General features: G+C 34.4%; 1 protein-coding gene across 7 annotated transcripts in view; it reads right to left on the bottom strand.

Moving 5' to 3' along the window:
• Nucleotides 1-14,483, bottom strand: part of MEF2A (myocyte enhancer factor 2A) — a 98,855-nt gene that overhangs the window by 66,019 nt on the left and 18,353 nt on the right. For all 7 annotated transcript variants that reach the window (XM_017886889.1, XM_017886894.1, XM_017886888.1 and 4 more), the window contains exon 3: nucleotides 4,741-4,944. In XM_017886889.1, the coding sequence (XP_017742378.1) occupies nucleotides 4,741-4,944 (204 nt within the window). The remainder of the gene's footprint in view (nucleotides 1-4,740; nucleotides 4,945-14,483) is intronic.

Below are 14,483 nucleotides of genomic sequence, written 5' to 3'. Positions count from 1 at the left end.
ACCATGTTAAGTGCTTAATAATATCTATTATTCTTACTGCTATTATCTTCACTAATTTTCTGTTCGTTAGTGAAAAAAAACTTATTCATGATTGCTATGTATTATACATTATTGGTATATGTATAAAATCTTATCTATTTATGGTAAAGCGTTCCAGAGCTCCACTGGATGCAGTAAACTAGGGAGCAAGGGGGAAAGGTTAATGTCACAGACCTGGGTTCTCATCCTGGTTCTGCCACTAAATTGCTACATGACTCTAGGCAACTCATTTTAATGTGCATCCCAATTTTTGCTTCTGAAAAAGCTTACCTTGGGTATGAAGATTAAATGAGATCATGTGAGAAGAATTTTTTTTAAGTACTGTAGTATTCCTGTGATGAAAAACTCCTCTCTTTGGGAATAGTGCACAAGATATTAACAAGAGAGATAAATGGCCATGACCCTTTTATTTACATCCTTAAATGACAGCACAATAATCTGAATTGTCACACAAATGATTTCAGAATGTTGCCCAGTCATGGCTATTTTTAAAAAATTATAAGCAGAAATATTTAGTATTTTCAATATTTCTGCCAAATGACAGGAAAAAACATGGATACAAAAGTCATCTCAAGTGTTTTTTAGGTAGCATCTGCTAAAATCCTCATTTGTTGCCTTTTAGTATAATTGTTCTTTTGATGCAGAATCCCAAAGCCTCTATTGGCTCTAGGCTTTTATTTAGTATAAATTCTAATTACACACATACACATGTGTATGAACAACGGCAACTGCTTGTGTTGGTAATTTCCATCTGTGGTTTCCTATACTCTAGGACATATCTAATATTCCTGTAAAATTATATAATATAGTTTATAATTTTTAATCTTAATTTTACAGAAAAGAAAACTGAGGAGTTTTAACATTTTCTTCATACATTTAAATTAAATTACTACATTTTATAGGACCAAACAAAAGTCTGTCACCTATTTTTGTATCAATGCTTAATAGATACTTGAAAAGTATCTTGAAAACTTGAAAAGTTGAAAAGATAAAATGTATGTCTTTGACAACATTCTTTGTGGAATGTCACCTAATGAAATATGGGAAATAAAGTTATAAAACTCATGTTCTGTAAGAAATATACTACTGAAAAGCAGGGTGGAAACATTTTAAAGTCAGATGTATTTTAACACAGCAATATTCTTCATTTCAAAGAAATTGAGTTATGAAGTCTCTTATGAATCTCACCCTAATGGCAATCTCTTAATTTACTAATGTATAAGTTTGCTTTTTCACATATTCAGCTTTCTTAATGTAGGAGATATATACATCCTCAAGACACTGCAAAGCTTAATTTAAAATACCTAAATGCAATTTAAAATACGTAAGTACAAATTAAAAAAATAAAGCTGCATAGAAATAATTTTAAAATTTTATCAACTCTAACCAAAGTTTTAAAATTGATTAAAATTTTAAATTTAAGAACTAGTTTAAAAGCATAATTAATATAAAATGAGACAGAACAAAGATAGATGGATTTAAGTTTACAAATAAAACTGAAACAGAAAAATAAGAGCACCATGTCTACCTGTTTATAATCAACAATATTCAAATACCAACTTTTAATACATTATATTAATTTTATAGTACTGCCACAAAACACACTATATTTAACTCTCCAGACCTAATACATGTGCATCCTTGTACTACAGACTACACAGGTGTGGTTAACAGTATATCTTCACAGTACATCCTCAAAGGGCTTGTATACTGGATACAATAGAAAAGGAATATATCCAATGAAGACGCCACGTTAATCTACTCAAGACTTTGTCAAAGCATATTTCAGTAATATAGGGAAAGTAAAATCCTGCTGATTTTCAAGACTAACATATATGCAAATGGAAATATGTGGAGTCAGGTTATAGGCCTTACGAAAGCTGTTGTTTTCAGAGTTTGTGTCATCGTTGGTCATATAATGACACAAACTCTTAAGTGTATTGGTCATATACTTTAGAAAACACTCTAAAGTAGATCACTTATACCTGTTTATGCCTCTATTTTCTCCTGATGTTTTCAACCACATGAGATGGTTAAGGAGTCCAGAACCTTACCACCAACTTGTTCAAAGTTTTTATAAATATACATAAAATCTTCTGTTGGTAAAAGTATATCTCAATGGTTTATAAAAATATGGGTAGGAAGAATAATCTTCTGGCTTGAATTAGGAATCTCTAAATAAGATCAACTTGCAAAGCACATAGAAGCCCCTCAAATATTTGTCAAATGAGTAAATGGGCATCAAAAAGCCTGCTTCCCATTAATACGACTGCCTGAAAGGAAACTGTGAAAAGGAAAAAATGGTATTCCAAAAATATCCTTAAACGAGATACTTGTAAAGTGCTTTGTAAAAACTAGGGCCCATAGGAAGCTCTATGTAAGTAACTTCATTACTGTTATCCCGTAAACTTAATTTGGACCACAGCAAACTGTATAGATGCATCGGCCTAAGCCATTACACCACTGGCAAAAAGAACTCATATGTGAATTGCACTACTAGTGAGGACGTAGGTTGCATCTTCTTTATATGTGAAAAAAGGCCTATCTTACAAGTTTACCAACCACTCTCATAAAAGTTGACTCAGTAAGACATTAATAAGAAGTGCGAATTAAGCCTTGTAATTTATCCTACCACAATAAATTAATCCCTAATAATCTGTCTTCTATCTACTGTATTTATATAATTTAAAACTTCACAAGGAACTATTAACACGATTCATTTTAATTTATTTTTAGGAAATGCAAATAAAAAGAAAACATCAAAATCCCAATTGACAACTGAGCTGCAAAAGTTTTCCTTCATATTGAAACAGACTGCAATATAGGAGACTGCTTAAAAAAATATTTGGGATCTGCTCTCTTACACTTCGCTGACCACAACAGAGATGAAGATTGAGGTAGTTTGAAAATTCTATGAGGATTAAATCAGACTGCATTCTCCGTGTTCTCTAGGGAAGTAAGCTTTAGGCATTGTGAAGTACCCTCAACTTCCAGGGACCAAGAATAACAACTACTGCAATGAAAGAGCAGAGTAGTTAGGGTTAAGGAGGTGGTTGCCTCTATAATGAAATTAGCTAGAATACTTATTTGCTGACATTATCAAAGTCAGTTCCATTGGTTTGAGTTGAGGCAGTGTAACTTTTGATGAGACATTTAGATTTATAACATAAGAAGCTATTTTAAACACAACAGGCTTACTCTCCACTTCAAGAAAATCCAGTTATGAAGTCTCCTAACAAAGCTTACCTGAATGATCCCCTAATTTACAAAATCACAATACAAAATGTATTCATGACATATAACAGGGGAAAGGTCTACTATACAGTGTTATAAATAAATGATAACATATAACATAAATGCTAAGTAATATAATTTATAAATGACATAAATATAACTGCATTAAGGGGTTTAGCTAAAGATATAACCATTTAGTTTAATCAAAGTTATCAACAAAAGCAAAATAAAAAATTTCATATACAATTCGGGGAGGTAAACAGCAGCAAGCCCCGTAAATAAAACTGTGGATAAGTCAAGCAATAGAGATGAGTCCCAGCTGTAATTATGCTATACTTTTACTTCTCATTTGAAAAAATGGCTAAAAAGTAACAAAAGTTGTTTTAAAATGTAAGTAATAGTTTTATGTGTGTAGTAATGGTACCAATCACTGCCCAAAGAGGGACAGTTAAGGCAAAGAAGTATAGAGGAAATTTAAAATGCATTTTTGGAAAAATAATAACTTGTGGAGGCAAATAAATTAGATTCCTATACAACAAAAAAAGCTAAATTATCTTTAATTTCAAATATCAGAAATACAATCTAGATTAGGACTCCACTTGTTCTTTTTCAGTTGTTCCACAAAATCCTCACATGGTTAAATGCCTAACTTAATACTTTTCTATTACAAACTAAGCCAAAACATGCATCTTTCAAGTAATAAAAAACTCCTCCACTGAATAAATATAAAATAAAACCTCCAAATATAAACAAAAGAGACAAAAGTAACTATGAAGCTAATTTAAAATGTGATTAGAAATACACATGGAAAAGTTATCTCACGGAAGATCTTGAAACACAGAAGATATAAAGGGGGAAGTATACTGGTTTCCATTTTGAAGGTTTTATTGTAAAACACTATTTCTGAGAAGATCATTCTAATAATAAATCCTTTTATTTTTCACTTAATTAGGTTGGTAGAACTATGAGAGCTATCAAATAGGCAGCAGACAAAGAAAATGAGGACTTTCTCCTCTTCCCCAACTGAAGCACTATTAACAAAGCAAATATTATTTACACAATTGTTGTTTTCTTAAGTGTTTGAAGTTGTGAGTTGTCAATGACATAATGAAATGATTAAGATATATCAAAACTGTAACTTCAAAAGATGTTCAAAAATGATAAGTCTCTTACAATATTAATTTTAAAACTCATACAAAATAATCATAGATGAAATGCTAGATTATGCTGGTATACATGGTAAAACAATAGTTTACTTTGTCTGAATGAATAGGATATGTTTAAAACACAAGTGAGTCACCATACAGCAATCACTCTTCTAAGAAATGATTCAGAGAAAAGACACGTATATACCTAATTTATGCTTTAGATGTAAAAGTCATTCTGACAGTTAATGCTATTAAAATATTTCAGTATTACTTGCAATTCACGCATTACTAGCAATTCACGCATTACTAGATATGTTACCTCAACAATATCCGAGTTGGTTCTGCTTTCATGAGGTTCATTATATTCTGTATACTTGAGAAGAACTTTGTCCATATCAGTGCTAGCATATTGAAACAGTTTGTTAGAGCTGTTGAAAATGATGAGTGCTATTTCACAGTCACAGAGCACACTAAGTTCATAGGCTTTCTTCATTAATCCAAACTTTCTCTTTGTAAAAGTGACCTAAACAATAAAAAAGGTATATTTTTATTAAAAGCATTAGTAGTACTTGAATATGGGCTATCTAAAGATGAATCTTCTTCTTAATACTGAGCCAGATTTCAAAGATGGAAAAGGTTCCTAGCTTCATGCTCCCTATGAGCCTTCCCTCTCCCATTGTGCTACAGTCCTACATTTGTTTTGTACATGCAAGCTCTCTGACAGAGCTGTCTCCTGGGGAAGTATTTCCTTATCCTTGGCTGCCACTCCACTACAGAAGGGAAGAACTGCAGAAGGAAACAGTTGATCCGTGTTCCCTTATCATTCAGTTAAAATTGTTACCATCAGAAACCCCAAATCCCAGCCAGGTAATGTAGCATCAGCCAGACTTTAATCCCTAAACAACTAAATACATCCATTAATCTAACATATTTCTCCTCCCTCCCAAGCCCTTCTCTACTGTATCCACTGAAATTCAGAGTCTGGGATCAGCAAATTCCCCAGAGTCCTCAAATTCTTCTTTAACTGTTTCTTTCTTTAACTGAAACCGGTTACCTGAAATCCTCTGTAACAGAGACCCCTCCCCCACCCCGCCAAATTTTATTTACATCCCTTATACTGACTGAAAGCCCTAGAAGAGATGTCTTTTTATGCTCTGTAATCTCTCTTCGACACTGCTTTTCTTTCCCTTCCCTTCAAAACTTCAAATATTTTGAAGCTCATGCCATATAAAATTATGCCACCCAACACCCTCCTTGGGGTGAGCAAGAGTTACCCTTGATCCCTCTTCTTCTAATAAGGGATGGGAAAGGAGTGCGAGGGAACTCTCTGCACTTTCTGCTCAATGCTGTTGTGAACCTAAAACTTCTCTAAAACATAAAGTCTATTTAAAAAAGTTTTTGAAAGGTAAGAATGTACTTTTGAATAATCTTTGGAATTGTGAAATAACAAAGTTCAGCAATTTTCCCCATGGATATCTATCATATGATTTTCTTCCTATAACTTTAACTACTAGGCTAGACTTAAAATCAGTTATTGCAGTAGCTATTAAAGAAGTAGAGGATCTTCAGTATCATGAAAAGCGATTACAGCCACTAGAAATTTTTTTCACAGGCATAACTTTAATATCCTCTTTCATTACAGGTATAATACGTACATGTAAAAGCAAAACAACAACAAAATTCACTTCACATGTACAATTCAAAGACATTTCTGTATTTTTTCAGTCTATTTCCTATGTAGCATGATAAAATTAAACAGTAGTACAGTAGTTCAACGGTTTTCACTAAATTTAAGCAGAGTATCTGTTTTCTCCCTATAGTAACACCAAATTCATTTAACATCTACACATCCTAGCATTTAATCACTTTAATCACTCTTAATTTTATGTAGATCTAACCTCATTAATAGTCTCAAAACCTTATGTTTCCTCTGTATTTCTCAAGTGCACAAAGCACAATACTCCAGGTATTATACGACTGCTCATATATTCTGTTAGCTAGTAAATCGAATGAAAATAGAGTTGAGAACGTTCTTTAAATTTTCATTTAACAAGAAAATTTAACTAGCCAATACAATCTAGTCTGTTCAAGATACATATTTACGTGTAAATTGTGTCATATATCCAAATCACCTTTTATGAATTATCTTTGAATACTGGTCTATATTTGATACTTTAAAATTCTCGGCAGGGTGCGGTGGCTCACGCCTGTAATCCCAGCACTTTGGGAGGCTGAGGCGGGCGAATCACGAGGTCAGGAGATCGAGACCACTCTGGCTAACAATGCTAAACCTCATCTCTACTGAAAATACAAAAAATCAGCTGGGCGTGGTGGCAGGCGCCTGTAGTCCCAGCTACTCGGGAGGCTGAGGCAGGAGAATGGCGTGAACCCAGGAGGCGGAGCTTGCAGTAAGCCGAGATTGTACCACTGTACTCCAGCCTGGGGGACAGAGCAAGACTCCGTCTCAAAAAAAAAAAAAAAAAAAAAAAAATTTCTCAATATAAAACAGATACAAGTAAAAAAAAACCTCAACATCTGTTGATGTACTTGTTTTTACAAACAGATTTGGGAACAAACAAAAACAAAATAGAATACAATGGAGGAAAGCAATAAGGAAAGGAATGAAAAAATACTATCACTTATGACAAGAGTATTATGCCTAGAAGATTAGATTATAACAAAATATAACAAGTCACAAAGCAAGAAAACAAGCTGCTAAGAGTCTACATTTTGCCTCAATTTTAGTGTTTTCAGTTCAAAAGAAGTTTTTGGTTGTCATACAGAGATTTTCCTTCTACATATAGCTAAGACATCTAAAAGTGAAAAATCAGTAAAAGCCAACTAATTAATTAGTACCATGTTAATTACTAATTTTACAATATAGCCACGTTTTAGTTCATAAATTTCACATGAAAGAGGTAACGTAATCTAAAATTAGGCTACAGAATACTAACTACATAATTAAAACTCAAGATTCAACTTTATCATTCTAAGACAATATTTTTAAACTGATGATTTTAATTACATTAAAATGATGTAAATTCTTTATATAAAGAAATCACAAAATTTAGTTTTAAATTCAAAATGGAATAAAGTCGTGTTTACTCCTCTCTACTCCTCTAAAAACATGCATACGTACACATACATACATACATAATAAAAAAGAGACTGGGCTTTCTTCAAGGAAAGTAAGAATCCCAAACTACAAATTTTCATCTGCCAGATTTGATGAAACTTAGATGAAAATGAAAGTGGATTCAGAGAATTCACACTGAGTTCTTCACAAAAGTGGCAATGTCCTCTGAGAGGATCCTCTGATTAGTGCTAGAAGATTCACAAGTGTGAGAAGTCCATGAAATAAGAATCTTGTTCTAAATGTAGAACGCCAGGTAAGGTGAAAGCAAAGCAAATAAAGAAAATAATTTTATAGGAAAGCTATTTCTGTTAACTCATACCTAATTGCCAAAACTGTCAGAGATCACAGATCTAAAATGTGAGCTGGTATGGCTCAGAAAAGAATGAGAAGAGAAAAAAAATCAAATCATAACAGAGATTTTTAGCACAATAATAAAAATCAATCAAAACAGAAAACTAAAATGAATAGAAAAAAGTTGTTTGTATTGTTGACAGATAATGAAGACACCAAAAAAGCCCAGAGCAATTGGCAAAGGGAAAATATTTATTAAAAAATAAAATACAGAAAGGCCATACCATCTCTTTAAAAAAGTGACAAGGAATAATCAAATTCATGGCATATTCAGATTAAGTTACTGAATGTCAAGGTCAAAGAAAGAATACCGTGTACACCAAGGAAGGAAGTGGGTCACTTTTAAGAAGGGAAAAAACTCAATCGGGTGTTAGAATTCTGGCAACATTCAAAATCACAAGACCAAATCTCTACGATGTTCTGGGGAAAAGAAATAGGGCCTATACCTAGAACGTTAGATCTAGCCAAATTAGACTTCAAGTATAAAGACAATAAACATTTTCAAACTTAAAAAAACTCAGGAAGTATAACACCTACAAGCCCTTGTTAGGGGCCAAAAAAAAAAAAAAAAAAAAAGCATTACTTGCTGAAAAAAAAAAGTCATCTGAGTAGAATATAAGTTGAAAAAAGTTCAATGCTGCACACTCAGCTTCTAAAACAAAGATACTGTGTGGCAGTGAGTCGGTGCTAAAAAAAAATTTGTTGAATAAATCTGTAAAGGAATAATGAAGAAACAGTGAGAAACCCCAGAGGTTATGCTGGAAAATGTACGGGGTAATGGGTGTGGAGGCTTGTATTCTGGAGAAGAAATTGGCCAGTGGGATTATGAGAAGACAATTTTTTTTTTTTTTTTGGAGACAGAGTCTCGCTCTGCTGCCCAGGTTGGAGTGCAGTGGCGTGATCTCGGCTCACTGCAAGCTCAGCCTCCCGGGTTCACTCCATCCTCCTGCCTCAGCCTCCTGAGTAGCTGGGACTACAGGCCACCCTGCAACACCCAGCTAATTTTTTGTATTTTTTTTTAGTACAGACGGGGTTTCACCGTGTTAACCAGGATGGTCTGGATCTTCTGACCTTGTGATTGACCCGCCTCGGCCTCCCAAAATGCCGGGATTACAGGCGTGAGCAACCATGCCTGGCCAAGAAGACAAATTTTTAAAACAGCAGTTTGGGTTCAACTTGTGCTTCTCACCTCTGCTGCTTGGAACACTCAATGCCTGCCACATCACAAGAGAATTAGCAGCCATGCTGATGCAGACAGATGCCCTCCAGAATAAAACCTAAGCAGTACAGAAGCTCTGCTGGAGATAGGAGTTGAAGATATCAGGTAGAAACTGACTAACCTCTGGCAGTGTGACTTCTCAACCATTCTTACTCAGAACCTCCAAGTTTGGTGGATTACCAGGTAGATAAAGTATCTTCTTCCAATGTTCTTTTCCCTGGGGGGCTCTGTGTGGAGCTGCAATCAGAGTTCTTGGCAGATACTATGACTTTTGTGATGGCTAGGGCCCTCTAACAAATTTATATGATCAACTAGGATCATGTAAACTAGTACAAACATATACAGGATCACAGGGAATAAAAATCAACTAGACTGGTGAGTTAAGAGATGTAACAAACTAGATAAAAAACCAATATCCAACCTTTTATACTATCTATAAAAGACATACCTAAAATATAAGGAAACAGTAAGGATGAAAGTTAACACAGAGTTTCAGACCTATCAAGAAAATACTGGCTGGGCGCCGTGGCTCACACTGCAATCCCAGCACTTCGGGAGTACCAGGCAGGAGGATCACTTTAGCTCAAGAGTTTGAGACCAGTCTGGGCAAGATGGTGAGACCTCATCTCTGCAAAAAGTACAAAAACTAGCCAGGCATGGTGCACATACCTGTAGTCCCAGTTACTCTGGAGGCTGAAGCAGGAGGATTGCTTGAGTGCAGGAGGTCAAGGCTGCAGTGAGCCATGATCATGCCAATGCACTCCAGCCTGGGTGACAGAGCAAGACCCTGTCTCAAAAAAAAAAAAGAAAGAAAAGAGGGGAGGGGAGAAAGGGAGCGAAGGAGAAAGAGGGAGGAAGGAAGGAAAAGAAAAAAAGAAAAGGAAAGGAAGAAATGTATAGCTATATCAAGGTGAGGTAAGGTAGATTTAAGACAAATACGCCTTACTGAGGATAAAGATGGTCAATATGTATGGCGAAATTCGCCAAGAAGGTACAACAACTCTAAATATGTGCAAGCCTAATGAAATAGTCCCAAAATGTGTAAAACAGTATGTATTAAACGAATAAAATATACAGAGAAATTGACAAATCCACCATTGTGGTAAGTACAATTATTGATAGATCTCAGTGAATGAAAAACAAAAGTCACAAAGAATACAGAAGGTTTGAACACAACAATGAGAGTGATCTGAAAGATATATGGAGACGCATGCATCCAACAACTAAAGAATACATATTTACCCAACTCCACTTGGAATATGTAAAAAATCAATCATGATTTAGGAAATAAAGCAAGTCTTAACACACTTAAAAAGGCTCACAATCTACGGAAATAAGGGCAATATAAACCACTATAAAGCACTGTGATAAGCCCTGTCATAAAAGTGTTTACAGAATGTTTTGGTAAAGACTGAAAGATACTATCTGAAACAGAGACAATACATATAGAGTATCCAGAATATGTAAAGAACTGAGAGAAAAAAATCAAAACCAACAACCCAGCACAAAATAAGCAAACCACAAAAACAGGTTGCATTTCACTTTCCTAAGACCAGAAAAAACAATAAAATAAAATTTAAAAAGGGACAAAGACAGAAAAAACAGAGTTTTAAAAGAAAAGAAGACAAGACAGAAAGAAAGAGGGAAAGGGAAAGTATATGAGCAAATAGGAATTCTCATAGTAACTTACTACAGTGTATCCAGTACAATCACTTCGGAAAGCAACTGGAAAGCATGGTAAAGGTGATGATGGACATACTCAGCCTAGCAATTCCTTCTAAAAGTATTTATCACAGAGCAACTTTTACCCATGTATAAAGAGACAGGTCGACAGATGTATACTGCAACACCATTTATAATAGTAAAAAATTAGGAACAACATTAATTGTTCTTTGATAGAAGTATTGATGAATTAAGAATATTTATTCCTACAACTAGCTGTACTGAATAAGAGCAGATGGATCTAACACACTACATTGTATGCAGATGAAAGCAAGTGCAGATGCAAACGTCACTATGTAAAACTTTAAACCCATGTTGAAACAATATTAAATAATACCTGTAAAAAAAAAAACAAAGAAAATACAATGTAAATTCATGACAGGGGTTATCATGAGAAGGAAAGTAGGAAGAGACTAGGAAAAATTATAAAGAGGACAGTAAATCTCTAATTTTTTTCACTTTATAAATAAAATAAAATATATAACAAATGTGTCAGCACTGACCCTTTTGGATAATGAATATAGCAATCCTTGAAGTATTGTTCTCTGTATTCTACCTTTGGAACCTTTAGAAAAAAAATTTCTTTTTAAACTGATGTCTTTCTTTTTTTTTTAAGTATATAAGGATGTCTGCTTCTAGGTTAAAGGGAGTAGTTGTTGCAAGTCCAAGAACCCACTGAAATCAACTAGTAAAACAGAATGAAATACAGCCAATATCTGTTTAAAGATATCAGAAAGCTGCTGAAGCAGGAAGACTGGAGATGCTAAGATTCTATAATATCTTTCACATACAAGGTCTGAAGACTCATTAAAAAACCACTAGACATGTCAAAAGACTGCATCATATAATTGAGAACAAAAAGAAAAAGGGATCAGATATGGACCTACAGGTAATCCAGATATAGCTGTTAGCAGATATGAACTTAAAGATAACTATGGCTAATATTTTTTAAAAATAGTTTTAAAATGGAAAAAAAATGCATGAAAAGATGGGCTATTTCACATAAAATGAAAATCAAAAGAAATTCTAGAATTGAAACTATATTATCAGAAATTAAGAACTTATTAGGCTGTTTCATCAGTTAATTTTAAAAAGCAGAGAAAGGCTTACTAGAAAATAGATTGCTAGAAAATAAGTAACTAGGAAACATTCAAACTGAAATACACAGGAAAAAAGGAGTAAAAAATACAGGAGGACAAAATACATAAGAAATGTATGGGACACAAAACAGTTATATGTAACTAGAATCCCAGAGAAGGAAAAAAATAGGACACAAGGCAATATCTGAAGACAGACATTGCCCCTTGGGGGGTTCCAGTCACAGTAAAAGAGTGTGATATTAAGCAAAGGAAAAGCTAACAAAGGAAAAGCAAAAGGCTTCAAAGCAACAAAACAAAAAAAGGCACATTATCTTTAAAAAAATTTTTTTTTTTAAGATCAAAAGCTGGCCTCTCAACAGAAATGAATGGAAGTTGGAAGACAACTGCTTCAAAGTACTAAGAGAATAAAACTGCCAATCTAGAATTCTACAACCAATAAAAACAGCTTTCAAAATGATACAACTAAAAAACAATTAAAAATTATGCAAAGGATTTGAATAGACATTTTTCCAAGGAAGATATATAAATGTCCAATAAGCACATGAAAAGATGCTCAACATCATTAGCCATCAGAGAAATGCAAACTAAAACCACAAGTACCAGTTTATACCCATCACGATGGCTACAATAAAAAAGACAGGGCCGGGGACGGTGGCTCATGCCTGTGATCCCAGCACTTTGGGAGGCCGAGGTGGGTGGATCAAGAGGTCAGGAGATCGACACCATCCTGGCTGACACGGTGAAACCCCGTCTCTACTAAAAATACAAAAAAATTAGCCAGGCGTGGTGGTGGGTGCCTGTAATCCCAGCTACTCGGGAGGCTGCAGCAGGAGAATGGCGTGTGAGCCTGGGAGGTGGAACTTGCAGTGGGCTGAGATCCCACCACTGCACTCCAGTCTGGGCGAAAGAGTAAGACTCTGTCTTACACACGAAAAACAAACAAACAAAAAGACAGACAATAACAAGTGTTGACTGGGATGTGCAAAACCTAGAATGCTGACACATGGCTGGCAGAATGCAAAAATGGTGCAGTCACTTTGGCAGTCTGGCATTTCTCAAAATGTTAAACTTAAGAGTTACCATGTCATCTAGCAATTCTTAAGTACACTTTTATATACTTAGCAGCAAATATGCAGAAAATAAAATTTGAGAAGAAATGTAATAATGCTTTAGAAAATCAAATACCTACTAATAAATATAACAAAAAATGTAGAAGACTTATTCTGAAAACTATCAGCCATTAAGGAGCGAATTAATGAAAACCAAATGAAATATAAACATGTTCATAGATTGTAAGACTTGACACTGTAAGGATTTCAATTCTCCCTAAATAGATCCATACATCCAGTGGGAAAAAAACCCCTAAATTCCAGTAGGTTTTTTGTTTTCTTAAGTGAACACTGACACTTGATTTCATTTGGATATTCTGAAAAAGGGCAAGAATAGTCAGCTGGTTCTGCAAAAAAAAAAGGTGCAGAACTACACTACCAGATATCAAATTATAGTAATTAAAACAGTGTAGAATTAAGCAAGGATATACAAATAATCAAATGGAACAAAATAGAGAATTCAGAAACAGTTTCACATACATATGGTTACTCAACTCATGCTAAAGGCAACTCTGTCATACAGTGAGGAAAGGATGGTTTTTGCAATAAATTGTACTGGGACAACTAAATATCCATCTGGAAAATAACGAATTCTGACCCCTACACCTCAAACCAAACACAAAAATAAACACCAAATGGGTAACAGGTCTAAAACATGAAAGGTTAAAAAAAAAAAAAGAGTTCTTACAGAAGAAAGCATAGAAGAATAGCTTCATGGCCTTATGGTAAGTAAAGATTTCTTAAACGTGACACAAAAGGCACTAGTCATAAAGGAAAGGGAAAAAAAGGTAAATGGGAAACCATTAAAATATTATTGATTTTTTAAAACATTAAGAAAGTGTAGGCCTGGTGTGGCGGCTCATGACTGTACTCCTAGTGCTTTGGGAAGCCACGGCAGGAAGATCACTGAAGGCCCAGAGTTCCTGATGATTCTGGGCAAAACATCATCTCTACAAAAAATAAAAGAATGGTACCTGCCTGTAGTCCAAACTACTCAAGAGGTGAAGATGAGAGGATCATGTGAGCCCAAAAGTTTGAGTTACAGTGACCTATGATCACACCACTGCACTCTAGCCTGGGCATCAGAGCAAGACCCTGTCTCTAAAATAAAATTTTAAAAAAGAAAGTGAAAAGGCATAGTTTTAGAGTTAATATTTATAATGCATATCATGGACAAAACACTCATCTGATTATATAGAATGCATATTAATAATAAAAAAGCAGGCAGCCCATTAGAAGAAAACAAAATGAAGTGAATAAACGAGTCACAAAAGAAGATATATATCTAAATGGCCAATAAAAATACGAAAAAGTGAGCACCTTCATTAGACATCATGGAAACTTAAGATTAAAGTAAATTACTATTGCTCACCTACGAGAATGACTAAAATGAAAAGGACAACACCCAGTATTGCTCAAGACTGG

This window comes from Rhinopithecus bieti, unplaced genomic scaffold, assembly GCF_001698545.2.
Source record: "Rhinopithecus bieti isolate Rb0 unplaced genomic scaffold, ASM169854v2 scaffold_15821, whole genome shotgun sequence".
NCBI classification, from domain to species: Eukaryota; Metazoa; Chordata; class Mammalia; order Primates; family Cercopithecidae; genus Rhinopithecus; species Rhinopithecus bieti.
This window is presented reverse-complemented; position numbering and strand designations above follow the sequence as displayed.